Source organism: Toxotes jaculatrix, chromosome 15 (assembly GCF_017976425.1).
Source record: "Toxotes jaculatrix isolate fToxJac2 chromosome 15, fToxJac2.pri, whole genome shotgun sequence".
In the NCBI taxonomy this organism is placed as follows: domain Eukaryota; kingdom Metazoa; phylum Chordata; class Actinopteri; family Toxotidae; genus Toxotes; species Toxotes jaculatrix.
This window is the reverse complement of record NC_054408.1, coordinates 4,829,087-4,856,786: the sequence shown is the minus strand read 5'-3', so window position 1 is coordinate 4,856,786 and position 27,700 is coordinate 4,829,087. Positions and strand designations below refer to the sequence as shown.

Sequence of the window (27,700 nt, the reverse complement as noted above, 5' to 3'; positions counted from 1 at the left end):
ATCTAAAAAAATTCTACAGCAGCACATTTCCAGAAAAAGTCTCCTGGTTCTGAAGATATTAATAGACTGGTGCATGATCTCTTTCTGACAACTGAGTGCTTTGTTTACTTATTCCAAGCTGGATGACCTGTGATGTGAAGTTACAGCATGTAAAAAAAAAAAAAAAAGAATTCAGTCATTTATTGTTTGACCAGTGTTCAGCGGAATTTATGAGAATCAGAATGAGAAGAGGCATTTAAAGTGAATTTCAACTTTTGATTTAATTTTGATTCAAGATTTTTAAGTTTTTTCCAAAGGTTGTTTTAGAAGATGATTCAACTTGGAGTATTGCCTGAAGCAGTAACAACCCACACTACTTTTTAAAGAGATGAAACAGTTGTCAAATGAAGTACTCAGAGTTGTGAAGTTGGGACATATTGTTATGGAACTTGTCCCAGTTCACCTACTACACTTTGCCTGCCATTTGTGCTGTGCCCTGCTTTCACAGTCTATAATAACTAGTAAATATTTACTAGAATTCTGGCAGGTAGTAAACAAGACATGAATACACTTCATTTACAATTTTTAACTAGGAGATTAAATGAAAAAAGTAAAATCTGTGACATGAGAGACGAAAACAAAAAGAAAACGTTTTCCAAAACATTTAATGTTACATATGTGTCCACAATTAGATTTCAAATGCTCCCATCTGTGAATAGCTCATCTATTTATATTATGCTTTTCCTTGTAGTGTTTATCAGCAACCCACACAAAAATCAACCAAATTTAGTATGCTGCATTCATGATACTGATGGTAACTGGGACACGGGTCCTGTGACTACCTTTGGAAGATTAGAGACCCCAGGCAAAACCCAGATTCTATGTTCACCTCGTATTCTTTAGGAACAAATTGTGTTTGGCTGTGTATCATATCTGAACACCAATGCATATACAAGCTATTAAGGGCCCCTTGCAGTTGCACAGTGTTAAAGCCTGCACCTGGGAGCAGGATCAGACGGGTCCTGTGGAGATCCCCAGTCCCTAAATTGGGTCATAGCTGCAGTATTTGAATGGCACCACAAAATCTGAAACTGGTCTAAACTAAGGGGTATACAACCAGGCTACATTCGGTCGTTTTGGCTGAAATGATAACTACGAACCATGATATGTTTTTCTATTTTTATCTCCGGAACCAGACATGAGACACTGCTTATATAAAGTATTACATCAACAATGAAATCCACTGCCAGAACTATGAGTGTACCGGTAACAAAGTGATACCTCAACTCAAAGAAGACATGAATATCATTATTATTTCACAAGAAGGTATCTTATATCACGTGTGAAACCCTGTTAAAACCTATAACTGCGGGCTTGTTTAGTTGAAGTTCACAGCCACTCATTCAGTGTTGTCTGTGAGAGGTTATACAATATCATTGCGTTATATAAGTGAGCCACATAACAGGCCAACTGGAGCCCGTCTCGTGCGTCACGTGACGCCGTGTGCTCGCCTCGGCGAATTGCACGAAATCTAAAGAAGCGACAACCTTTAGCTGCTGGAGCTAGCTGGCTAGCGACCAAGATGGAGTACACTAGTAAAAGCTTTGTTTCCATCGGGGTTTCTTTAACCTTTTTCAAGAGGAGGACATGACATCCGGATGCGTTAAGGTGTACAAGTTTTGGGACATCGGGTCGAATAGAGTTCGTTTGTGGGGTTCGACGCCAGTTAAACCGCTGTAACGTAAGCTAGCTGTATCGGCTTCACGGCTCCCGAGGTCTCTTATATAAAAACAACGGCTGCGTTCACCTGAGCAAAGACGGGTCTGGGGGTCTGTAGCCAAACTATGTACAATTTATCCCCCACTTCCACGAACTGTCAACTATTTTAAAACCTAAACTTGGCCTTTGTTGAGTTTATAGAGTATCTTAACGGCAAGTTAGCGCGGTAGACCAATTGGAAATTAAGCTTCTTATTTGCTAACGTTAAGCTCGGAGGATTTTACCCTCTGGCTGCCGACTAAACATAAAAATGCCGTAGGGTTGTTTTCCTTCTCTTCCAAAAGCAACGTTATGAGGAAAGTTTCTGTTTGTGGCCGACAGACGTTATTGGACCGCCTCCTTACTGCGAAGTGGGCGACAGAGGTTTGATAAGCGGAAAGCTTCGTTAGTAAATAACACCGACCTTCCACCTCCTAGAAGCCATAGCCGGTGTTTGCATTGAACCCCTGCTACCCTGCTAACTTCATTTGCTGTTGGGTGTTTGGGGGACTTTGACATCGACCAGCAATGTTACACAGACATCCTATTTTATCGGGGTTGAGGTCGTCTGACTCGGAATTAGTTCTAACCTACTTCCAATGGCCAGCAGTCGGAGGTTTGGTTTGAGAGCGAGATGTTAAATGGTCGTAAGCCTTACTTTAGGAGTATGATTTCTGAGCACCGTGGGGTGTTAGGTCTGCTTTTGCCAGACTGTCAGTGACCCTCTTCGAAAGTCTTAGTATCTGCTTTTCCCCTTGGGAGAAGAAGATGGAGACTGGAGTACGGTCTCACCAGGGCGAGTTGTTCGTCCACCCACTCTCCAACCCCGGGGCTGCGGGGATCTGCCCCGAAATGCTGGAGGTGGCAGAGGAGGCCAACCGGGCTGGGGACTTTAGCCTGGCCGTGGAGATATATAGTTCCCAGCTTGCAGACCTCCAACAGCCGGACAGGGGTTTGTGTCTACGGAAGGCTGACTCCCTGGCCCGCGCGGGACGGATTTCTGAGGCACTGGACTCGTACTGCACAGCGGCCAGCCTTGGTAAACTGCGTCCGGAGGAGCTTCCCCTCCTGGTGGAAACCATCGCCCGTACTCTCCGTGAGAAAGAGCTGGGCATCACCGGGACTTTAAGTCATGGTAAAAACAGGAGCAGCAGCAGTAGCAGCGGGGAAGATGGGGATGAAAGTAATGGGGAGTGTGAAGAGGATGAAGCCCTGGACTTGTTCTCTTGTCGCCTCTGCAAGTGTCTGCTCCATGAGCCCACAACCGTGGAGTGCGGGCATACTTTCTGCAAACGCTGCTTAGAGGACGAAACTGTCAAGGACTGTTTACAATGCAAACAAAAGTTGATCAAAAAAGATGGTCTGCCAAACGGCCGAAGATCAAACGTAGTCCTCAGCGGCCTGTTGGATAAACTGTTTGCCACTGAGAGTAAAGCTAGGAAATTCTGGGTCGAAGGAGAGGTTTTGTGGAAAAAACAGAACCTCTCGGATGCCTTGGAGAAGTATAATGCAGCCGTGGATCTAGGTAAGAAGTCACGGCCTTCATGTATGCAACTAAAAAGTACTTAATGCAAATGTATTGTGTGTTAAACATGGCAGATTGGTATCAAAACTGTAGTGTTTTGTGCAGGTGACCTACTTTTCTCGGTCTAGCTTCCCGGTGTCACCGATAAGTGGCGCCACTCCTACCTATTTAGACTGAACCGAGGTCAGGCGTTATATGACGCACCGTCCTTCATTACCTAAGTAGCACACATCTGATCTGCTGCTTTCCAGTTCCACATTCATACACTGTTTTCTATTTGTATTCTACAGCGCTTTAGCTTTTTCATACAGCTTCTCTGTATACACTATGCACATCATTTATTTTCCACTTTATTACTTGTTCCCCCTTGTATCCACAAAATATAGTATTTATTTGCATAATCCTAACCTAGTACATGAATGCATTCCTTAGCTGTGACAGACTGAGTTGGACTCCTCTTATTACTGATGGCATTTCACAACACTTCCTGGATGATAAACAATAGTTGCTCTTATTTTAACACACTAAATGACTGTTTGATATGCTGTGGGATCCCCACCCTTGGCCTTCATATTACAATCACATTAAAAATTAATTTCCTGTGGTCCTTGAATAGCTTAATGGGTGAAACAAGACTCTGGCCCCACAATTAAAGATGAAAATGTCAAGCAAAATGTTTTTTCCCCCCAGTCTGTGTTGCCATTTTGGGCTTTCTAATGGCACATTTTCAGATATTTCTCTCCCTAGATCAGTATTGATTCATGCTTTCTGTCTTGTGAAGGACTCAGGGCAACAGGAGGACAGAGTGCCTTCACAGCTTTGGTTCTGTCAGTTGGTGTTTTCCCAACAAAGGCAGCAGGAGGCCCTCTGGTATCTGTGATGTAGGATGAGTGTAATGGGCTCATGATGTCAGCAGAAATAGAGCTTATCCAACCTGTACCTTTTAGTTTTTGTTTGTTTTTTTTTTAACCCCAATTTGATGGTTATCTGTGCCACGTGTTATGCACTGCACTTACACAATGAAGGTGATATAATGATGTGAGTTGTGTTCGATAAAACTAAACAGGCAGGTGCAATATCAGGTACTGAGGAAGACACTGCAGTATGTTTTGCTTGGTAATGCCATGGTAAAGCAAAGCCACGGCCAAGTTTTTGTTCATAATTTCAGTCAGATTAAAGAGACAATAAGGAAATGAAAGGATAACCCAGAAATTAAATTAAAAACAAAAAGAAATAAACTGTTAATTTGCTCAAGGGGAGAAAACAAATGAGCAAAGGCAGAACTTAAGCAGGAAAAACATGGTGAAAAACAATATGTTATCCAGTTACCTCTCTTGTGGCTGTTGTTTTTTTTTTAAATTTGTGTTTCTGTTGTCAGAAGCTGCTTGTGACAATAGTGGATACACACATTCTCTCTTAACACACCGTGCTGGTGTAATTTTACCTTGATTCCCAAGAAATGCCTGTGAATTACTGTGAATATAATTCCCACTCACAACCACTGACTGTTTTGCAGTGATCCCATGTGTGGAACAGTTTTTTTGTGCATCAGATTACCTTTTACTAATGCAAAGTATGACTCTAGGTATGCACCACTTTGTTTTTTACTGTACTGATATGTTGATTGAACTCTAAATTCCTCTGAAGAACTCCTGGTGACAGTGAGAAGGCAGTTATCTCCCCCGGTGCCAGATCTCTGGCACTCCTCACTCCATGGACATAAAGCGCAAAACCTTTTTTCACCATTGAAAATATTACAGGAAGCTATAAAAACTTGTTTTGTTAACAGATGTTAATTGTGATGATAGCCTTGGGACCAACTCTTTGTCTGTTATAGACCTTTGTAAAGAGCTATTTATTTTGAAAGAGGCCACATTACGTCTCTCTTGTGGACTGTGGCTATAAAGATTTTTTTTTTTTTTTTTTATAATCTTATCTTGCCCTTCATAGGTGTAAGGTACCCTCTTGTTAGCCAGCACTCACAGGATACTGTTAAGAAAAAGTAAAGAAAAAGTAAAGAGAAAAAATCTGACGACGCCTTTACTAAACTTTATTGCTGTAAGCAGTGGTTTTCCAGGCATCAATTATTATTGTTTATTTCTGTAGTGTCACACATTGCACACAAACACGAGTTTGGTTATTCCACAACATTTTGGGAACATGTAAATATTATCTGTTGGCCCTGTTTTTGGTGTTTGTGCTTGTGTCCCAGCTGACTCTGCTCAGACAAGCAGCCTTTTCTCTGTTCCCTCACTTCTGGAAAGATGAGACATCCAGCCTTTGGAAAAATGGTTTATAATTTGCCAGAGAGTTTTAGAATCCAAAGTTCCACCCATGAAGTGCCAAAGACACAGGCCAATAATATTTTGTATAAAGGGTTTATATAAAGGATCATCACCAACTTGGTGATCTGCAAAGAAACTGTTGAAGCACTGCGTGGATGTGTGCTGGTTTTGCTCTTGAAATGTTGTCACTGTTGTGTACTCACACATTCTAACACCAGGAGACAGTGTTAACACACTTAAATATAAACATGTCTATCTAAAAGGAATAATGGAAACAGAGACAACATCTAAACCTCTACAGAACTTTCCCCTTGTTTTTTCTTGCAGCCTTGTGCAATATTGAACAGTATTCCACAGTCACATGTATTTATTTATTTGTGTGTTTCTTTGTAGTAGTTCTACATGTTTGTTTTATTAAGTTAACTGTCAGTTGGGTTTAATTCACCATGATAACACAGGAAGAGTTTGGTTCCAAAACAAAAAAATAGTGGTTGATTAAAGTGCCACCTTCTGTTTCAAAAAGGACAGTACCACCAAATCAAACCATGTTTCCTTTTAACTAATCCCAAGAACTGAAAGTCCCTTGTTGAAATAATCATCAGGCTGGAAGTAATTGGTTCCTAACAATGAAAACAATAATTACAGTTTAGGGTTAAAAATGTGCCAGAAGTCCAAGCTGGGTACGTAGCATGTTTTACGTGACAGTCTGTAAAGTGTATCATTTGCCAATGTGACATACAAACATGTTTGCTAATGTGGCCATGGAGTGACTGTTGTATAACAGAAATAGGTTAATTGTACTTGTCCACTGATGCGGCTGATGGGTTATGATCACTACATAAGTTACATAGCATTCTAACACGTGTAATAGGTCTTGTGCCACGTTACATTGCTGCCCTACTTTTGCCAGACCTAGAAAAACTTGTGCAACCCCTGGAGGGCCTATTCAGTGACCCGTTGGTTTGTGTTTGTGTGTGTGTGTGTGTGTGTGTCTCTCTCTCTCTCTCTCTCTCTATTTCGTGTGGTGTACAGTGCCCTCTTCAGGCAGACTGCTGTGTCAACGGGCTGAGTTGCACATGGAGATGAGGAACTTCAGCCAGGCACTGCAGGATGCCAACAGTCTCTGTAGAATAAAACCTCTTTGGACAAAGGTGAGACACGGGTTTGAAAATGATCTGCAGGTCAGAACTGAATATATCAGAGTCAGAGTAGAGATCAGACACAGCCTTAAGCCACAATGAGCTCAGAAATTTGGACTATATAATGATTTTAATAAATGTAAATGTTTCACAACCAGAAGCTGCAACTTGTGGACAATGTTGTGTTGTTTTTATCCTGTGGTCGAGACAAACATGTTCTCACTGCCAAAGCTTCAGACAAGTTGTATCTAAGAGCTCAATACAAATGATTGTGTTTATATATTTTTTTTCGTACAACATATGCCACAAAAATACCCCGTTTTCAAGAACAAATGTCAACATTGAGGGTTTTTTTTTGGCATGTAGAACCAAATACTGGATTGCCTCAATCACACTTTTACACATTTTTTTGTTGATTTCAGGCTCACTATCTGAAAGCCACAGCGCTGAGTAAAGCAGGCCGGAATGATGAGGCCTTGCAGGAGTACTTCCTGTGTGTCGCGCTAAAGCCTGACTGGACCAAAGTCAAACTGGAGGCTCAGAAGGTAAGAGAAGCTCATTCTTTGTTTATCTTTCAGTACACATTCAGTTGACAGTTTATCAGGAACACCTAGCTAAAACTTACACAGTCTAATGCAGAGTCATTAAGGTTATAATGTTCAGTTTGTGTTGATTCAACTTGGTGGTCATTTTGTTGGCTGCAGTTCATGGTGCTGTTGAATTTTATTGCTATATAGGTACAGGTGCTTCTAATATTGTCCATCTCATTTATATTGATGGGGAAAGTTAAAAAAAAAAAAAACACTGTTCTGTATGAAGCTGTTGCCCTGTTTATTTCTGCTCATCTCTCAAGGTGGACTGTGAACATTAATCAGGTGCCTCCTTCTGTTTCCGCATGCAGGTCCTTAGCGAGCTGTTCTCCTCTGTGTTTGAGAACGAGGACCTGCCAACACCGCTGCATCCTCTGCAGGGAGGGTTGGCCACCCGCCTCATCAAACCCCCTGCCTTGCTTAGGTCCCTGAGGCCGCTCACACAACCACCGGGCTCCTCCTCACAGGTGACTGCACACAGACACATGCCACCCACTGAGACCACAGGAAACATCTATGAGAAAGGGCTGTTTTTTCTAAATTATTTAAGAGTCATTAAAACATTGATAAGATGGTTTTCAATAAGTTTCTTTTATTTCCAGTCCGGTGTGTTTTAGGGATGCACCGATCCACATTTTTTCACTCCCGATCTGATCCCGATACCTGAATTTGGATATCTGCTGATACCGCTTCACACCTTGCTTTAATATTATTACTATCATTGTTGATTTTATATGATGCTGTAAAAAATCTTCTCTACAGGCAAGTATGATATGTACGAATGTATGCATGTATGTCCTAAAAGGCAACTTGAGGTATATAAGATCAGAAAAGAAAGTCAGAAAAACAGGAAATCCTGTTAAGAGTCAATATTTATTCAATTCAAGAGATACCCATAAAGGGTAACCTTCTTTTAGACTACCACTCTCCAAATAAAATAGAAATAAAAAGGGCTACTTGATCTGATCAGCACAAATTTAGTGGCTCTTGTATCAGCAACAAATCAAGGTTTTGATTTGGGGCGGAAGCTCACTCACAGTTCAGTTTCTTCCTGCTGTACCTAGAAGGGGCATAGGTCTGTGAGTAATATATTGTTGGTGTGTGAATTACCTGTATGACTTTCCTGTTATGGTGTCCCGCTTTGGTTTATCGTTTGTGTGTAAAAAGTTAATAGCGCGACCGATGCTAATGCGCTAGCCCGTTAATGGGATTTTCCATATTATGTTAGCATCGAGCTAACCGCTACTTATTATCACTTGTAGGTCGCGGCGGAGCTTCTGCCCCTCGGTGTTTCTAGTGCAAAATATTTCCACACAGCGGACATGTTGTGCTGAAAAGTTGGTTAGCCACGGTGCTGCAGTAAAACCAGTTACACAGTGTTATCGGTAAACTGATAAACATGCCACTCTTATCTGAGCACACCTTAATGTATTTTCACTGATGTGGGCAAGACCACAGCTTGTATAATAAAGGTTATTCAAAGTCCTTTACTCTCAGGGATCTGAAAACACTTGTCTAGTGAAGGGTGTTTTTCTTATTTGTGTAATTTGAACAGTTAGTGTGAATGGCTTTAGGCAAATTATGTCATGGTCTCATATGAGATCTGGGTTTGTTTATGTCATTGTTTGTATCTTGAGACATGAACACACACACCTGGTGTCCACAGATAACAGAGTAGATTTTTGGTTTTACTTAAGTTCAACAGGCCAACACAGAAACTGCTGTAACAGTTGCTGTCGTTACAGGAAAATCTGTGAATGCATTTTTTGTCTTAGATCAAAGCTAACAGTCATAAATAAAATTTATTTCACAAATTGTTTTAGATTCATGAATGGTCAGCTGCAGTGCATCTTTATTCACAATATTTCATATTTCCACCACAGTTGGTGTTTTTGATTAGAGGTGCACTGGAGCAAAGTGTGGCTGTCAAAAGGATCAGCCTTTATAATCGTCCTGCTCTGGTCTGCTCAAGCTCTAATCGCTCTGTCTGTGTCTAGGACTCAGAGTTCAGTATGGCCAAAAGCGCGCCAGTGGACAACCCGTGTGCCAGACTGTCTGTTCTGACGCCTGCTAAATCGGACCCCGCTGCAGGGGAGGGCAGCACAAAGAGCCTGGCCAAAGTTCTGGCTGCTCTGCCCGCGCCCCCTGGTGGCCTTAAGAGGAAGCACAGCAGTGATGGAGCCTCAGCAACCTCGAACCCCCCCTCCAAACTCCTCAGACCTGGTAGTTGATTCTAAGTGTCATTTAAAAATAATTATTCGCCCTTGAATATAAAACACCTGCTGATTAATTTCTAACTTAAATAAATGTATGCTGTGAATTAGTTTGTATTAAAACATGTAGTTGATGAAAGTAAACATCCATTTTGCTTTTGGTCCCTATTTAGCATAAGTTTAAAGTGATTTGTTTTCATTGGTGTGATGAGATGATGAGATGCCACTTTCACTGTACATCTGTGACCACATGTTGGTTTTTCTGCTAATGATCAAAAGACTATGACTAAGAGAAGATAAAGGTTGAGGTTGTTTTACTTCTCAACTCATGCATGCCGCTGTGATCCCGTTAGTAATTGCTGGTCCAATTTCAGTACACACAATACTGTCATGTTCTTTTTATGCTTTTGAGCAAAGTGGGTAAAAATCAGAATTTAAATCAGGACATGAACAATGATGTAGAAATCTGATCTCTCCGTTTTGTTGATAATAAATAAGCTGAGCACACACAGAAATGTGCCTCCTGATATTGTGACGATTGTTTTTTTTTTTTTGTGCAGATGAGGCGAGCGGCTTTCAGACGGTCTCGGTGTGCGGAGGGAGGATGGTTCCTGCTGAACTGTTGGACAGTGGAGACATGGAGTGCTCACTCTGCATGAGGTGACTGCCCTCAGCCTCACACCCACACATACACACATATTTACATTCTGCATACGGACTTAGCATTCACAGACTTTGGCAACAGCTAGGACCAAAAATATGTATTTACAAACTTAAAGGATTGCGTTTCATTTCTAGTTGGTGCAGCATGTCAGTGTTTGTCTGTGTGCTTTTGGTTGTTTGTCCTCCAGATTGTTCTATGAGCCTGTGGCCACTCCCTGCGGACACACCTTCTGCCTCAAATGTCTGGAGCGCTGCCTGGACCACAACCCCAACTGTCCTCTGTGCAAGGAGAATCTGTCTGAGGTAATCACACATATTCTATATAGTCAAATAGGCAAATGCTTTTTATTCAAAGTAGGGTCTCATCACTGTATAAAAGGTAATAACAAAAATAACAACATTGTCAATGTGTAGTTTGTATTAGATAAAATATAAGTAACAATTTCTTGTTTATCAAGTTAGTATGCATTGGCAGAAAATTAATCAATATCAGATTTTATAGTTTACTAAATGCTACAGTCATTTATCCATTAAATACTACCAACATCTTCTGACTTTAGGTTCTTTAATGTGAGATTTTGCTGTTTTCTGTTTTTTATCATTGTAAATATGGCACCTTAGAGGTTTCAAGTGGACCTGACCTTTTTATATTTATTATTAACGATGAATTAATTAATGAATCCAGAAAATCCTGACAGATTTAAAGATAATAAGAACATTAGTTTTTTAAGACATAATTTGTGACAAGTAGTGTACTTATGCTCTTGTCATTACAGTATCTGGCCACCAGGGGTTACAACAAGACCCTGCTGATGGAAGAAGTGCTGCAACGTTACCTAGGAGACGAGCTGGCAGAGAGGAAGAAAATCCATGAAGAGGAGATGAAGGAGTTGTCCAAGTCAGTTTTACACACACACACACACACACACACACACTATAAATGGTCTTGAAAAGTATTTTTGTTATGCACAGCTTTCAGATACACACAAAACAAGATAGTCTCAACCACATCTTTGCCATGTCTGTTCTAGCTTGAACCAGGAAGTGCCCATCTTTGTGTGCACCATGGCCTTCCCCACCATCCCCTGCCCGCTGCACGTGTTTGAGCCACGGTATCGCCTCATGATCCGCCGCTCCATGGAGACTGGTACCAAGCAGTTCGGCATGTGCATCGCTGATGAGCTCAAAGGTTTTGCTGACTATGGCTGCATGCTGCAGGTGAGTGTGTGTGTCTGGATCCAGTATAGGACATCACTCGTTTACGTATTTTCCTCTCTCACAGATTTTCTCGTTTCACTTTAATGTATACAGTCAAATTATGGAAATGTTATCAGTGTAGATACAAGATCAACTGTTTCAGGTGCGAGATGTGAAGTTCTTTCCTGACGGACGTTCAGTGGTCGACACCATCGGTGTGTCACGGTTCAAGGTCCTCAGCCACGGCCAGAGAGACGGCTACAACACCGCCAAGATAGAGTACCTGGAAGACAAGAAGGTGGGCTGAGAGCATGTTGGCGTGGGTGTCTTGTCTGTCATTTTAAACACTTTCCATCATGCTGCTGTCAAGCAAATGTCACACAAAGCAGAACTCAGTTTTTTTTTTTTTTGCCTGACGCTACCCTGTGACAGCTCAACAGTGGAAAGAAAAGATATCCTGTTCTCTGCCACAAGCAAAATTAGTCCTGCCATAGGGGAAAACACGTCTTTCTGCACACTTGAACACTCGAGTTGTTGATGTTAATAAATATGTTCTCTCTCCAGACAGGTTTTTGGCGTTGGAAATTTTGCAACCTCTGCCATCTTACCTCTGATTTGTTTTTATAAAAACAAAAATAAGATGTCTCTGTTGAATCAGGTGGAGGGGGAGGAGCTGGTGGAGCTTCTGAAGCTCCACGACTCGGTGTATGACCAGGCCAACAGCTGGTTCACGTCGCTCAAAGACAACATGAAGAGCCAGATACTCAGCCACTTCGGACACCTTCCCAGCAAAGACCCCGACCCACAGGTCTGAATTTTCCTTGGTAGCATAGTTTCAGAGATTTTTAACACCGGCTTAAGAACAAATAAATGATGAAACAAGATGCCAGTTCTCCAATGTTTCCTGAAATAACTTGAAACAACACCGACTGTTCTAAGCTGTAACCTTTATCAGCAAAGATTATGTCACATAAGAGATTAAAGGAAGGAAAGAATAATGAAAATCAAGATTATCTCATTTTTTTCAGGTTAATTTAATGAAACATCAGAACTGATGCTGCCAACTTTCAATGAGATAATTCCCAAAAAAGAGAGGACTTTTTTTTTTTAATGATTTTGTTGTGGAGCAACAACTGTGCTATCATAGGAAAGTATGAATATGAGCATCATGTACTTAAAAACTTCACAGGAACATTCTGTGTCCAGCCAGTTTCCTCCCATTAAAGCAGCAGTTCTTGGCAGTTTTTGGTCTCAGCAGCATCAGTGTTTTCCTGGAGCAATAAGGGAGGGTGGGATCTGTTTCCACGCTTCCATCAGAAACCTCCCAGCTGCCTCAGGTTTTCTGTTTATTATTCTCTGCTCACACTGTGAGAAAAAAAAACAACTCTAGGTTGCTCCGTGGCAAATGCAGTGAATAACACAGTTATTGACATGCAGAGTCAATGGAAAGATGCAAATGAAAGCGAAAGGTCCACAGTAGTGTAATGAACAGCGATGACCGGAGATGGGACCGGAAACATTTTCTGCAGGAAAACACTGCAGTACCTGCTGAGTTAGGAAATTTCTCAAGCAATGACACGACCACATAAACAGGATCAGTGTTTGTTTTGATAGCAGATGTCTGTGCAGTCATTCGAGGACCATTTAGAGGAAGCGTGGTTTTAAGAGGCAACCAGATTTTTTTAAAAAGATGCTCTAAACATATTCACAGAGGAGAAACACTCTTCCTAAAGCCATGTGAACAGGGAAAGTTTTAAAATCAATGGAGAGAAGTGTAATCTGTTTATAACCAAAGGCACCTGCTTGTTGTCTTGTTGGTTTTATCCTTTCTCCCCTTCAGGCCAGTCCCAGTGGTCCGGCCTGGTGCTGGTGGCTGCTTGCTGTCCTTCCGCTGGAGAATCGAGCCCAGCTCACCATCCTGGCCATGACCTCCCTCAAGGATCGCCTCATTGCCATCCGCAGGGTCCTCATCTTCGTCACTCGCAAGAGGCCGCGATGACTGCCCAGCCGCTCGGGAGACAGACCGTAAACGCTCGGGCTTCTATGCAGTTCAGCACTTTTTTTGGTCATTCAGTCCCTCGTTGATTGACTCATTCACTCGTTTATACATCGATTAATTCATTTCTTTCACTCGTCTGCTTCTACATCAGTTCATTGTCTCAGATGCTCATGAACTTCTTCCTGTGCCATGCAGCCTTTCTGAGCACATACGTCTGTTCTGTTAAGTGTCAGGTGGGTTGGGATGCTGGAATGAGGGCATTCCCTTCTCTTCTGTCTATCTGTTCATCCAGCCATCCCCCCCACCAACAACTTGATTGACTAAATTAACCTACAACACTCTTTTGAACGAGTGACCTCTCACCTCTTGTTCTTTGTTAAGTCTGAGGTAGAAGCAGTCCGGCTGAGCCGTGTCACTTCCATTTAGGTTGCGTCTGGGTGATTTGACTCCGTTATGAAGGAACAAAAACCCGTTATCACAAAGGCAGTGTGAGCAGGAAAGGATCAGGTTCAAGAGGAATTCGTTTTTCCTGCATACACAAAACAGTATTTCACATAAGCTCAGAGAGAAGGTGGCCTGTCACAGAGCCGGGTGGCCTCCCGCATCCACAGCCGTGACAGCTTGTACAGGTACGGAATCAAAACAAAAACTCACTTACTGAAATATGAAGCAAAAACAAAAGCATGACGGTAACACACAAAAGTGAATGTACTGGTCTGGGTGTAGTATGTGGATGTCTTTCCTTATTTTTTATTTTTTTTTTCTCCGTACTACATTTATAGTCTGTTCGGTGAGGGGTGAGGTGCACGAGGTCATATCCCTGTATGTGCACCAGCTGCTTGCATCAGCTGCTTCACTTGAAATCTTCCTGACTGAGCCAAAACTCATGTGAGCAAAAACCTGGAACGTTCTCTTTGCTGCCTCACTCAGCAGTGGGCATGTACCTCAGACTGTCCGAGAGAAAGGAATGGGCCCCTTGAGAGTCAGTGTGTATCAAGATAGGACTGTGATTATGCCCATGCTCACACTAACAACCACAGTGAGAACAAGTGCAACTCTACAGCAACTCTACAGCGACATGCTTTACTTGTTTAGAAAGAAGAGTTAACATATGATTGAGGAGTAGACGTAAGTCGGGCTATCACTAAAGTTCTGTTTGCATTTAGGAAAATGCAGATTCAAATGATCCTCCCAGATACGTGTGGTCTGGAACTGTTGTGTCCTATTGTAGCATATCTCTGGGACTTCAAATACAGACTTAGCTATAGAGGTTTTTGTTTCTCTCTCTGCTATGCCCTTAAATGTATGTGTATGGTGAAATTTTATGTTGGGTGATTTATATGTATATCAGTGTAACTCGGAGGCCTTTTTTAACGTTTTATTTAAGAAACACTTCGACCTCTCTCTCTCTTTCAATCTCTTTCTCTCTGTCAGTACATTTACATGCACACTGTAATGCAATTCCTGTGCTTAAAGTTGCCCTGTGGAGTTTTCTTGTAAACTAACAGTTATGTTTATAATCAGTGTTTCTCACCAAAACACATTGTGTGTATCCTTGAGTCCTGACAAATGTGCTGAATGGTTTTCCTTTCTCATCAATCATTTGCAAAGTGGATTATTTTGAAAAATATTTTTGAACTTCCACTATTTGGTCTCTCTTTCTCTGCCTTTACTGCTGCCATGTTGTGCACTTTGGTGAAACCAGGGGCACTATTGGTGGTCAAAAAGTAAACTGGATACTTGGAACAAAATCGGTTAAATGTTATGTGGTGATTACAGGTACCATGTAGAATTTTTTGACCATGTGTTAAACATGTCAGGAAACATAACAATTCGCCAAAAATTGCAGAGAGGAAGAAGATTTGTAGTTGATGTAAACATGGATGTAAACAATGCTTCAAAGGTTTCAAAATATTCAAACCATCAGCTTTGCAAATGTTTTGGCAAATGAGGCTTCAGTTTGTTTTGGTGTGAAACTGAATGTAATCCTAACTGTGTTTGTTAAGAAGAATATTCTCCAGCGTATCTTTTAATGTCTGGAAGGATGGATGGTGAGGGAAATGTTGATGGTTTAAATTGAACGATCTCTGTAGGTCATAAAATGAAATCAAGTACAAGCTACGGAAACTCCCAAGAGCGAAGACCAGTCTTCATCACATTACGCTTAACTTTAAGCTGGTTAAGTTGTTTGCATAGAACAGCAGTGGATGTGATTGCATTATTAGCATGCATGCAAATGCACTGCTTCTCTGTATAATTTGGTCCTTCCAAAAGTTTGTGACTCCACTGCAGTCGCTGGCTCTCCGTACGGGAGCTGTGTTCACAATGTGCTGCATTTCCCTGGTATATTTGTAAAGGGAGCTCTTATACCTATTTTTTATTGCAAATAAAGAAAAACACATCCTTAGTCCTGTCTCTGCCTGTTGTTTTGTAGCACCCGATTCGTGTTACAGCAGAGGGGAAAGAACAACATTCCCATACAACAGCAGAGTCCTCATCCACTCATATGTTACTGCCGTGTTCACAGACATAAAGTGGACGCTGGTCATCTATCAAGCAGATGAAGTTCTGGAGGCTTGTAGTGACAACTAAACAAACAAGCTTCTAAAAACAAGTTAATGATAGCATAATACAGTGTTTTAATTCTGAACTGTGTTAAAATGTGGCGTTAGTCCAGTGGAAGTTTGCTGTGTGTTCAGTCTGTGGAGGTGTTTTTCTTGTCTGTTTGATGGGTTTTTGTTTTTTTCCCTGGGGGAGGTACAGACCAGTTAAAGCTTCGCTACGAGTCACACAACTTTTCTCCACTCTGCCGTCCTTTATTTCTCAAAATGTTCCATTAATTTAAAAGATTTTAATTTAGTTAATTTAGTCCTGGTTTAAGGCTTAGCAAGATATCTGGTGAATGTACATTTTCAAAGATGTACTTTGATCAGATGTAACAGTGTGACTTATCTGACTCATAGAGACACACATGGACCACATGTTTCTGCTGACTGGAGTGGGACCACTCCATAAACTGAAACATGTCAGAGAATAGGGAGTGAAAACTGAATATAAGACTCATGAGGTGCTCACTTCCACACTTGCAGATTGAGGCTGTAGTCATGACTAGTGTCTGTATCAGCCACTGTAATCCAGATAACGAGTGTCTTCCTATTTTTCTACTCGCAGGCCGGTGTTTTATATAGTTTGCCCTGTGGGTCTGTTGCTGGGCAAAGTGAATTTTGGATGCTTCTGTTTTTTAAAATGTCTCCCTTGTTCCCTGCTTTGGCTGTAGGAAGTAGTAGTAGGGCCTATGGGCCACAGGGGGGCAGTGTTTGCTCATGAAATTGCAGGTGAGATGAATTGTGGGAGCACTGAGTTCATACAGGGTTCTTACTGAGAGGAGAGGCAGACATCAGGGATAGCAGTTTCTGGTTCAAATTAGATAATCAGAGCGGTCATTTTAATGTTTTTACGTTTTTGGGGGGACACAAAACTTGAAACAAGACCACATTCATATATCCAACATGTATGTTATATAAAGGACTTCATGTAAACTGAGCTCTACTCAACACCTTCATGATATGGTGATCAGGAAGGTCTACGATGTTGTCTACAACACTGCAAAATTAATGTAAGAAACCGTCACCGTTTCAGTGAGAACATCTACACTTTCATAAAAACATTTCTTCCTGTTTGCAGTGACACACACACACACATACAGGCTGAATCTAATTTTAAATCTGAGCGTTACCTGAGTGCTGACTCTGCTGCCAGCAGGTAGAAATCCTGTCTGTGAGGAAGGATAGTGCTGAACTGAGTGAGTGACTGAATGGTGAGTTGTGTTCCTTGGATTTTTTTTTTCTTTTATTGTAAAGTTCATTTTTAATTAAGAGGGTGTGTAACTACGCAAATGCACCAGGGTGTGGCCATGTTAGCTGAATACGAATGAAATGTCACTCATTGCTTCCCACTCTGACAAAGAGAAGGAGATGCTGTTCCCTTGATTCTGTTCCACCAAATTTTTCTTTGGTCATGGTCATCTTGGTTATCAGCGGGAGCACAGTAGCAGAACAGATATCAGGGCTTCTGTTTGTGAAAATATATCAGTGGGGACGAGAATTTGAAACGTCAGCAGTGTTATTCTTCAAGGTCAGTGCCATCGATACTGTCAGTTTCATCCACTGTGTCAGTGCCTCTTCCTCTGTTTGTGCAGGGAAAGTTGACTGAGCACGGTGCAGTTTTGCAGTTTTACATTCACACAGTATCACACCTGCAGTCCTGGCAAACTGTACGGGAGGTGAAAACAATTAGATGGCTTGCTCAGGGGCACCAGGGCAGATGCTTTTGAGGTAAAGCCTGTTTGTCGTAATCCTTTTTTTAAATATTAAGTGAGATGTGGTGATGAACCAGATATTCCAGGTTCACTAAATACCTCTTCCACATTCTGATGCAGCTCTTACTCACCTTCTTTATATAACCGTGACACACACACACACGTAGAGGGAGAGACACACAACTATGTGCATACATGAACACTCCTGTTGGGATTAGGAAAGAAAGAGGAAACAGACAGAGGATTAATGTGACAGTGTCCCTGACAGTTGACAAACCACTGTTTGTACCGAAGGTGTGGAGTCATGGAGGTGGGTGTAACTGAGACTAAAGAGCAATGTTGCTAATTTCAGGTTCAACCAGGTCACGTGCATTTTCAGAAACACTTCAGACTTCACATGTACAACACTATTTTTATTTCATCATCATCATCATCATCAGCACAGCATGAATTGTGTGATACTGAGGGACTAGATACAGAGGTAACAACCCTGAGAGCTGTATTCTCCACTGAGCTCTTTAACTTTGCTTCTAACAGTACACGATGGGTTTGAAGGAGCATTGTATGTAATATAAAGCCACAAAACATACTTCCTTTTGTTTAAAAAAATGTTGACATCTCATCACACTTTTCTTAGTTCCAACACCTCTGATACTGTCTGAATAGCTCTGAAGAAGTGAAGAAGCAGCTGAGGGTTTGACCTGAACTGACATGTTCTGTGATTAAAAAAAAAAAAAAAGTCTAACAAATAGTCTGAATGTATTATTTTCCGAGTCTAGAGTAAACTCTGTGATTTAGATTTCCGTACAGCCTGAAACCCTTGGAATATTCCCGCTATAGATAACACATGAAAGCAGGGCACACCCAGTGGGTGATACTTTGATGTCTGTGGGTCGTCCCCCACCATCACCTTCAAAGGAAAGACTCACTCAAGAGCACAGACCAAAGCACGCATCTTACAGCAGCACACTATATTTTTTTATATCCTCAGCGTGACATGTGATGCAGCAGTTAACTTCTGGAAGATGTGAGGTTCAGCATGAGAATGTATTTTGCGCAGATTAGCTGACTAAATTATTTAAAGCAATTAATGTCATCTGATGTATTTACATTGCGCTTTGGTTGTTGTTGTCCCTTTGCATAAATAATATACTGTAGGTTCAGTATGTTTGGGAGGTTTAGTAGATTTTCTGGTTAATACAACAGACTCAGTCAGTGTCTACTGATGTTCCCTTTAAACTCTGTACATAAACATACTGTCTGTAAAGCAATGCTGATAATCAGCCGTTTGAATGTTCTACTCTGCCCCCAGTTCAATGACTCTTAAGTCCTGTGGTTTCTGTTCCACGTGCGCCAACAGATGTTCATTTTTTGGCATTTGTGGACAGCAAAATTAAAGTGAGCGAGGCAGTGGAATAAGCTTTAACATATGCACAACCAGCATCATTAGCAGGCAGTAGTAAAACTGTGTTAGAAAGGGGCATACATTCCTGTGGGAAAGAAAATAGAAAACACTGAAGTCGCAGCAGAGGACAGAGTGAGAACAAATTTAAGAGAAGTGGAGGATGTAGGAGATGAAATCTGCCGTGCATTCACGTGGAGAGAGACAGAGGAGAAGCAAAGGGAACATTGCAATGTGGTGATTGTCATTTTGTATCAGGAAAAAGTCATTTTTCGTACATTCACAGTGACAATGCTAACATGCTGATGTTTAGCTGAAACAATGGTTAGCATGCTCACCATCTTAGTTACCTGACCTGGTAATGAGAATGTGGGTATCAGCAGCACATGACATGTTGTCTGCATGTGTCACTTGTTCTTGATGTAAGTATGAGCGCCAGGCAAAATCAGGCAGGGCAGCCGACAGGCAAGAGCGACGGCAGCAGGATTTAATGCAGTCTGTGTGGATATCATACCTTCCAAAAGAACAGCACAGCAGTGACAGTGGTGCTGAAATATTTATCAGTTTCCATCTCACATGCTCTAATTGCTCTGTATCTGTCTGATGGAGAGACACAGGAAGAGATACAAACACGAGAGGAGGAGAAGAAAACAGGGAAAGAAAAAATTATAAAAAAGCAAATACTTAATACGCTGTAAAACATTGGCCGTCTGGTCCATAGCATCAAAATATTGTTTAAATTTGGGTGGAAGTAAAACAATATGCTTCATTAGCGTCTCAAAATATTAAGACGGATGAGCTGATAAATTATAAAATCAAGAAGTGATTTTACTTAACTTACTATGATAATTATGTTGAGCAACCTGTGTAGATGATAAAATATTCTTAAATCAAAATGCAAAATGATAAATGATGTAGATATGACTTTAATGCACATGTATCAATCCATTTTTACAGGGCAGGTGTTGGTGGATTATTTGGTGAATTTGCAGTTCAATCTTTGGGTGTGAGGGGGGGGCAATGCACTTCTGTTCAGGGCCCCCCCCAAAAAGTCTGGGTCTGTCCCTGTTTGAGAGACAGAGAAGGGGCGGGGAATGAAGAGAGAGAGGGAGAGAGAGACATTCGGACAGACCGCGAGGGAGAGAAGGCGGAGAGTTGCGGCAGAGAGACCTACACACAGACAGGGAGAGAGAGAGAGAGGGAGGGGGAGAGAGGTAGAGCGGGCAGGGCTCCGGTAGTTGGTCGGTATGTAGCAGCAGCAGCGGAGCCTCTGACTGGGATTACAAAGAGGGGGAAAACGCGCCTTGGATAGAAAATATCACCGGCGGGATTAAAAATAAAACCTCCCGAGGATGAGACGCGCATCGTGCGCCTGAAGGAGAACCACAGACACGCCGTTATTCCGCTGATTTATCACCGTTTTTCACGAAAATGGCGAACGACTCCCCGGCCAAAAGTCTGGTGGATATAGACCTGGCATCCCTGCGGGTGAGTGTGTGGCACACAGACATTTCCACAGCACGGATTGGCTTTCAGTATAAAGAAACAAAAAAACATGAGCACGCAGTAAAGGCTGCTGTTGTTGACACAGCCCTGCGGTAGCTTTTCTTTGTCTAATATCCGCTGGCATGGGAGGCCAGCAAACCGGGCGCAGCCGGCTGCTATACCGAACTAACCCGACTGCAATTACTACACTGAATCAATTAATCTGGTCTTTAAAAAAAAAAAATATATATATATATTTATTTGTTTGTGTTTTTTTTTTTTTTTAAATACAGGATCCTGCTGGGATTTTCGAGTTGGTGGAAGTAGTCGGAAATGGCACCTATGGACAAGTCTATAAGGTTGGTGTGAGCCTCCATCTATGTGTGTGTGTGTGTGTGTGTGTGTGTGTGTGTGTGTGTTAAAGCCCCAACCGAGAGAACAAACAGGCGGAAACTGGAGCACAAACATGCCTTTATGTATTTTTTCCCCTCTCACGGTGTCAGGAACACGTTTATTATAACATGTCCCCCCCCTCCTTCACTTGGGACCGGTGCGGTCTGGACCGGATTATCTCTCAGATAGCGTTTTAGCCTCTCAGTGCTTCACATCCATTCATTCATTATTTATTTATTTATTTATTTTTATTTTTACCGATGCAAACATCATCCCCGTACACCTATTTTGGTCCCAGTGAGGTCCCTCCTCCCTCCTCACTCCTCCTCTCATCCACACCCCAGAAAAATATTCCTTGCACAGTGCACGCGTTGCTTTGCACTGATCAGTCCGGCCCCATCCGTGCATGACAGCCTTAACCACGCTGACCGACTTGTGCGCCATTGGGTGGGCGGTGTTTCATTGCGCATTTGTGCACACCATTGCCCAGCAGGCCTTTTGCTGGAGTGGCTCCGTGCTGCATTTATGGGGATAGGCCCTTTCAACCCATCACACACATACACAGTGGAAAAGGCGTCTGATGCAAACCTGGTGCTCCTGCAGCCCAGATTTCCGCCTCCATTGCCCCATCAGAGATGAGCAGCAAGCAACGACATCATCCTGCTGTTGCCTGGTAGAAATGAGAGCAGAAGAAAGAGGAGGACCGGACCAGAGCTGCTGGGTCTCTCTATGTTTCTACTGAGCTGTTTTACTTTGAAATCAATCCTCTTGCGTGAGGAAGTGTGTATATTGTTGACTGAAACCACATCGCAGTGTTGCTGTACTTTACCAAAGCTTTTGTGTTTCTGAACAGTGGTGTCTGCAGCAGGAAAATGGTTTATTTTGAATTATGTCATGTTACTGTCACGTGAGACAGAAGGCAGCGATGGGAAATACCCCCGTGGTGCTGACCTGCAAGCATTCACGCCGCTGGATAACCATACCTGCAGACATTTGCGTACCACAGACTGCAAGTCGAAGCTGTGCCCAGCTGTGATTGACTCTCATTTGCTTGTGGTTGGAAAATAGACCCACGTGTTTGTTTTTTTTTTTTCTTTCTTCTGTTCTTCTGTTCTTCTGTTGTGTCAATTCCTTTGGAACAAATCAAAGTAAAATTCAGCAAACATTAAACACCTTTACTTGTAGTTTGTGGTGCAGTGGTAATTCAGCACGAGGATTGTCGTAGTTTTTTATGTGACTTTAATTTAAACACACATAATTATGTTTTCGAGCGCTGGTTGTATGATACTGTTTCAGCATTTGCCAAATAAGCATTAAGTTATGGTTTAATTTCCTAGAATGATGGACTTTGCTGGATATGTTCAGGCTTTTGGTAAAATGAGATTAGCAATTGTACTTACCACTTGGATGCTGATGTTAGCTGTATGTACCGCTAAGTATGCCAACTTCCATATGATACTGAAGGCTGCATTAGTGTAGCAGAGCCAGAGGGGATTCTGTCACTTCATGATGAGAACACACACTTGGAGACAAGTCAGTGTTGTACAAAATGGATGGCAGCAAGATAAATGACAAATCTCAGTCCTCAGGCTTTCTTTCCACCACTGCAACCATCCATTAGCCCTTTTAAAAGGGTCACATCAGCCACCTAGTATGACATAGAAATGTATTACGGCAGCTTCGGACATACTAATTGTGACATACTAGACGTCATAATGTAAAGAAAAGTCGAAAAATGATTCACTTATATGCACAAAATTTCAGTCAATTCAGTACATTTTGAACTCCACTTCTTGTGTGACTTGCCGTGCAGTTTGCGGGCTGAGGCTCATGGTAAACACAACGTAAAGTAACGAACACAGAGTGTGGTGTCCTCCAGGAAATTGTAAAGTATATATGAGGGGCCATTTTGAAGTGGAGTCTGAGAAAGCCCAGCTGAGGGGGATGTTACTCACCTGAACTGCTGCAACAAAATTAGGTCATGAGATGTTGACACTGAATCATAGCTGTTAGGATGCTGCTCGACTGTAAACTCATACATATAGAGCCAGTAACTCTTTCTGTCACATGATGATCAGAGTTACTCAGAATGGGACAAAAAATCCAGGAGTCGTGGAAATGCTCTGATGCACTGGGACATAAATTAACCTGACATTTTGAGTTTAGTTCCTCAGGATTCAGTGAATCATAACCACGTTTGCCGTGTGAGTTTGAGTGAGGAAGAGCCAAGCTCTTTTATTTTTTTTTTGGTTTTTCTTCCCTTGTCTAAAGAGTCTGCCTTGCAAACATCTGACTCAAAAATGTATGTGTGTGTTTGGGTCTGCACATGTGCACTTGATCCTCAACACTTACTGAGTGGCTGGGATTCCCAGGCTAGCGAATAGCTGCAGAGTGTGACTGAGTGAGGCTTGTTGCAGCTGTGTGCACCGGCAACAGCTGTTGGGATGGAAAATAAAATAGGAGGGAGGTTAGGGGATAGAGAGAGATTGAGACACATAGAAAAAAAGAGAAAACGCAAATATGTCGTGTCCACACACTGTAAAAAAAATCCATCCTAAAAATCTGTTATTCTGTGACTGAGCTCTGAAATGTTAACTTCTAAGTGAAAACATCTGCCAGAATGTTTTTAATCTCCCATCATTTTCATGCATTTCCATTTCCTCAGCATGGCATCAGCCTTTTTCAAAGATAGAAACAAATATTGATAGAACATTCATCTGGGGACAGTTGGACTCTAAATTTATCTTAATGTAAATATCTCACTGGTGGAATTTTCCCCTGTGAAAGAGTTAGGCAAGAAATCTGTTGTCCACAATGAGGAAAATTGTCTTTGGTTTTATAACAAAGCAGGAATTAAAAACAACAAGGCAGTTAACTGAGGACATTAATCAAGAACATCACCAATCAAAGTGACTGAAGGAAACAGGAACAGGAACATGCCTGCAAAAAAACCCCCAAACACATAAACAACAAAAAAACAAAAAACAGAATAACAAGAAAAATAAACTTCATTAACAGCAACCAAGAGTAAAGATGTCAAGAGTCACAGTGTTTCTGTTTCCATGAAACAGTGGGAGGTAAAAGGGGAAAAATTAAATGAGAGCTGAAGAAAGACACCAAAGGAACTTTTAAAACTGGGGTAAGACCACACTCAGTGTGAGGGGCTGGGAAACCCCCTCTCTGAGGAAATGGTTTAACCCATTTATGGGTTAGCTGAGTTTTAGACTCACTGAGCTTCTCTCCTTTAAACCACAGCTGTAATTGTTTCAGCCTCACTGAGACAGGCTGCCTTCAAGTTTACAAAATTACCAAGATAAGCAAACAAATCAAACTATGATATATATTTTTTAAATTCTCGCAAAGAGCAAATGTGGACTTTATTTCTTTCTTTCTTTTTTTCCCTGCCTGCTGTGGGTGATGGGTGAGTGGATGTTTGTAAGGAAGTAGTGAAACGGCGGAAGTCATCAGTGCAGTGAGAAGTTGGTGGCTTTGCTGTGATGGCCAGATTAGAAAACCGCAGCCCTGTTCCTGTTGATCTGTCATGTCTCCGCATGAAATGTCTCAGAAGTCTGGAGAAAGACAGCTCGACATACTGTTTAAATCCTGCTGGATATGGGATTTGAAAACGCAGTGCAGATAACAGTATTGTTAAGATGGGGATAATTTGTGTGAATATTGTTGCTGTTTAAATTCATTTCATTATCTCCAAGCCCAAGAATACAGAATATTAGTGTAAACTCTTTGATGACTCTAACTAATAATAATGTCCGTTAGCAATTAATCAGGTGATGATTCTTATCCGGATTATTAAATTCCAGATTTAATCTTTAAAATATTTTCAGGTGAAAAATAAGTAAAAACCAAACATTAAAAATTTTTGACCATGAGACACTAGAACCTAATGCCGAAACCACACCAGAAAAATTGATCCCTGTCTTTAAAGGAATAATTAATTTTAAATAAATGGAGTTAAAATGTGCAAGACAGATTGTACTGCACGTAATCGTAGTGACTTTCTGTAACTGTTTAGGGAAAAACCTTCCTCATATCAGAGGTGGAATATGCAGTGTTTCATTCTGACGCACTGTATTGCAATCTTAACTCCCGAACCTGTCATTTCAGTGAAATGAGAGGATTTCTCTGGAGCGCTCCTGAACTTTACCGGGGAAACTCCAGCGTCAGAGATCGTGCACTGGATTTACAATACCAATAACCACCAATATGGATTCTGCTGAACCAGAACACACAGTTATTTTGTTTTATGTTGACTTTACAGGAAACCAGTGAAAAGAAGAATGAGTAGGTGTAATGTGATAGCAATATTTAGATTTGATATACTGGCAGAAGCAACCAGGAGATAAAGTGAATATAATGTACAGAGTATGCACAGATAAAACAGATAACAAAAAAAAAAAGCCATTCAGAGCAGTTTCATTTCCTCTGCTTCTCTTCATCCTGACTTTGTAACAGGAAAGATGCTTGTTTTTTTGTTTCTTCTGCTGGTGAAGCTGGGTGTGGCCCTCCACCAGCAGCCTGTCATCAGTCGAGCAGATCACCATCACTGCAAGTCCCTCAGGAAATGTATGGCAGATCTGTCAGATGCATGCACATCTAAGTGCACATGAAATGAGGTTTCTACCTCAATTTATCCTCCTGCAAGTATGACTGCACCCAGAGCTTAAGAAACATGGGCGTACCACAGCTGCTTTATTGGGACAATACTGGCCTTGCATTAAATACAGGATACCGAACAGTTAGTATTTGTACTAGAAATCAGTGTTACCAAAAAAGACGGTCAATTCTGCAATGCTGTTGATTTTCTTTGCTTATTTTATTAAGAAATTGACCAAAAATTTTAAACAGTAATGGGTCCTGTGTCCTCTCTTGTGGTGGGTCACTCCGGCTTTTATAAGAACTGCAAACCTTGAAAAAATGTAATTAAAAATGTCCCATGATGGTCTAAATTAGGGCTTTGATTTATTATGATTACATGAATGCACACTCTCTAATCTGATTTATTTTAAATTTTAAGTAATTTATTACAAAAATTAGAGTAAATAGTCGTGTCTGAGCAACAGACACAGTATACAATCTTAAAAAAAAACATAAACAGCAAATCCTTATGATTCAGGAGCAGAAACCAACAAATTATTGATGTTTTTGTTTGATAAATTAAATTAGTTGATTATCAAAACTTGTTGTTTCTGTCAATTATTCATCTAATTGTTTCATATTTAGCATCTTCTATGTTAAGAAAAACACTCTAGATGTATATATAATGAAAAAGATGCATTTAAAGAAATCAGCTCAAATCATTGGTTATCAGCTGCTTTAATAGAAAATCAGTCATCAGAAGCCAACTCCTTAAATTTCTACTTATTCCAGTTCTATGGGGAACCTATTTATAGGCCGGCCCTCACTCTGTAAAGTGGAGGAACTACAAAGCTGTCAGAAGGAATAGACTCATGCAAAGCTGGCTCACCGACCTTCCGGCTATTCAAACTGGAATGTTAGTTGTGTCTGCCGTGACCTTTCACGGCACAGGAAGTAAAGCACCACCACAACCAACAACAGCAGCAGCAGCAGTAAAATAAACTGCGTCTCCTCTGGGAACTTTTCTTTACAGTCAGAACTACTGTTATCTACTGTGACCTTTCTAAACAGAAGAAGTGGAAGCTCTGCCACTGATATCAGCAACAGGAACTTGACTTTGTCACCATTTATGATGGTGACGCTGTGCTGCTTTGTGTTCCCACTTTTGGCCTCACGCAGTCTTTGTTTTCAGTGCTGATGAAAAAAATACTGAATCTTTCCGTGTAAAGCTTTGCACACAGGTGCACCAACATCCCACACCAGAAGCCTGAAGTTTGAAGTGATCTCTTCAAACTGAATGAAGTGCCAGAAGTTTCAGAAACATATCAGATTTTATCAGTGCCGGGCTTCAAACTTGTTTGTCAGATGGTTTAAGAGTTTACCACGACATGTCCTTGCAGAGCTCCCTGCTTTTTATGGCTATTTACAGCATTGATATGACCCTGAAAGCATAAAGAACTTTAGCACTCTGAGGATTTATCTCTAGAAATACAAATCCATAGCTATAGATATGGTGCATGTCTTTATTACATTGCTGTTTTTGGTCTTAATGAACTGAGTAAGAAAAGTTTCAGTTGGACAAATAGCACGTGAAGTGAAATAACTGCCAGTACACTTTAACACTATAATTAACCGTTATACTCAGATTTTATATTGCATAAAAACACGTGCTACCATCGAATAATTATAGAAGCTATAGTGAAGATTTTTTTTATTTATTTACTTTAATTTGACTTTAGATTCTTTGTTGCACCGTTAATGAGTCTGTTAGCAGTGACCAGCTCTGCCTGCTAGCTACAGTTAAGCTAAAAATAAGACACCGCCTCAGACAGTATCTGGGTCATGTTCTTTGATGCTCACTGTGTGGACTGATGCAGTGACTGTACTGCTGCTGCTGCTGCTGGTGATTCTCCATGGATACATACATTCATACATCAGCAGCGAGATTCCCGTGTTTTGTTTCATGTTTGTAGGCTTTTTGACATGTTTCTGTCAAATTTCTGTTATATTTCTGTTATATTTCTTGGCATCATTACTTCCATTTACACACAACTAAGATCAAGAGAAACACCTTTAGTCTGGGTGGTGACTGAATCTCTAACTCATTATTTGCCCTAACCTGATTTTTTTAAATCAATTATTTAGTCTACAAAATGTCCAT

General features: G+C 41.3%; 2 protein-coding genes across 4 annotated transcripts in view; both read left to right on the top strand.

Moving 5' to 3' along the window:
- The first annotated feature begins 1,517 nt into the window (after positions 1-1,517).
- lonrf2 (LON peptidase N-terminal domain and ring finger 2) lies at positions 1,518-15,755 on the top strand. The gene is made up of 12 exons (XM_041056930.1): positions 1,518-3,262; positions 6,580-6,698; positions 7,109-7,231; positions 7,588-7,743; positions 9,274-9,499; positions 10,050-10,149; positions 10,341-10,455; positions 10,929-11,050; positions 11,184-11,370; positions 11,513-11,647; positions 12,008-12,157; positions 13,190-15,755. Exons 1-12 carry the CDS (start codon positions 2,506-2,508, stop codon positions 13,346-13,348), a joined length of 2,349 nt encoding a protein of 782 aa, XP_040912864.1. The 5' UTR covers positions 1,518-2,505; the 3' UTR covers positions 13,349-15,755.
- Positions 15,756-20,277: 4,522 nt separating this feature from the next.
- The window catches only part of LOC121194813 (mitogen-activated protein kinase kinase kinase kinase 4-like), a 111,101-nt gene continuing 103,678 nt past the window's right edge, over positions 20,278-27,700 (top strand). For all 3 annotated transcript variants that reach the window (XM_041057876.1, XM_041057875.1, XM_041057874.1), the window contains exons 1-2: positions 20,278-20,556; positions 20,847-20,912. In XM_041057876.1, coding sequence (XP_040913810.1) covers positions 20,500-20,556; positions 20,847-20,912 — 123 coding nt within the window. In that variant the 5' untranslated portion in view covers positions 20,278-20,499. The remainder of the gene's footprint in view (positions 20,557-20,846; positions 20,913-27,700) is intronic.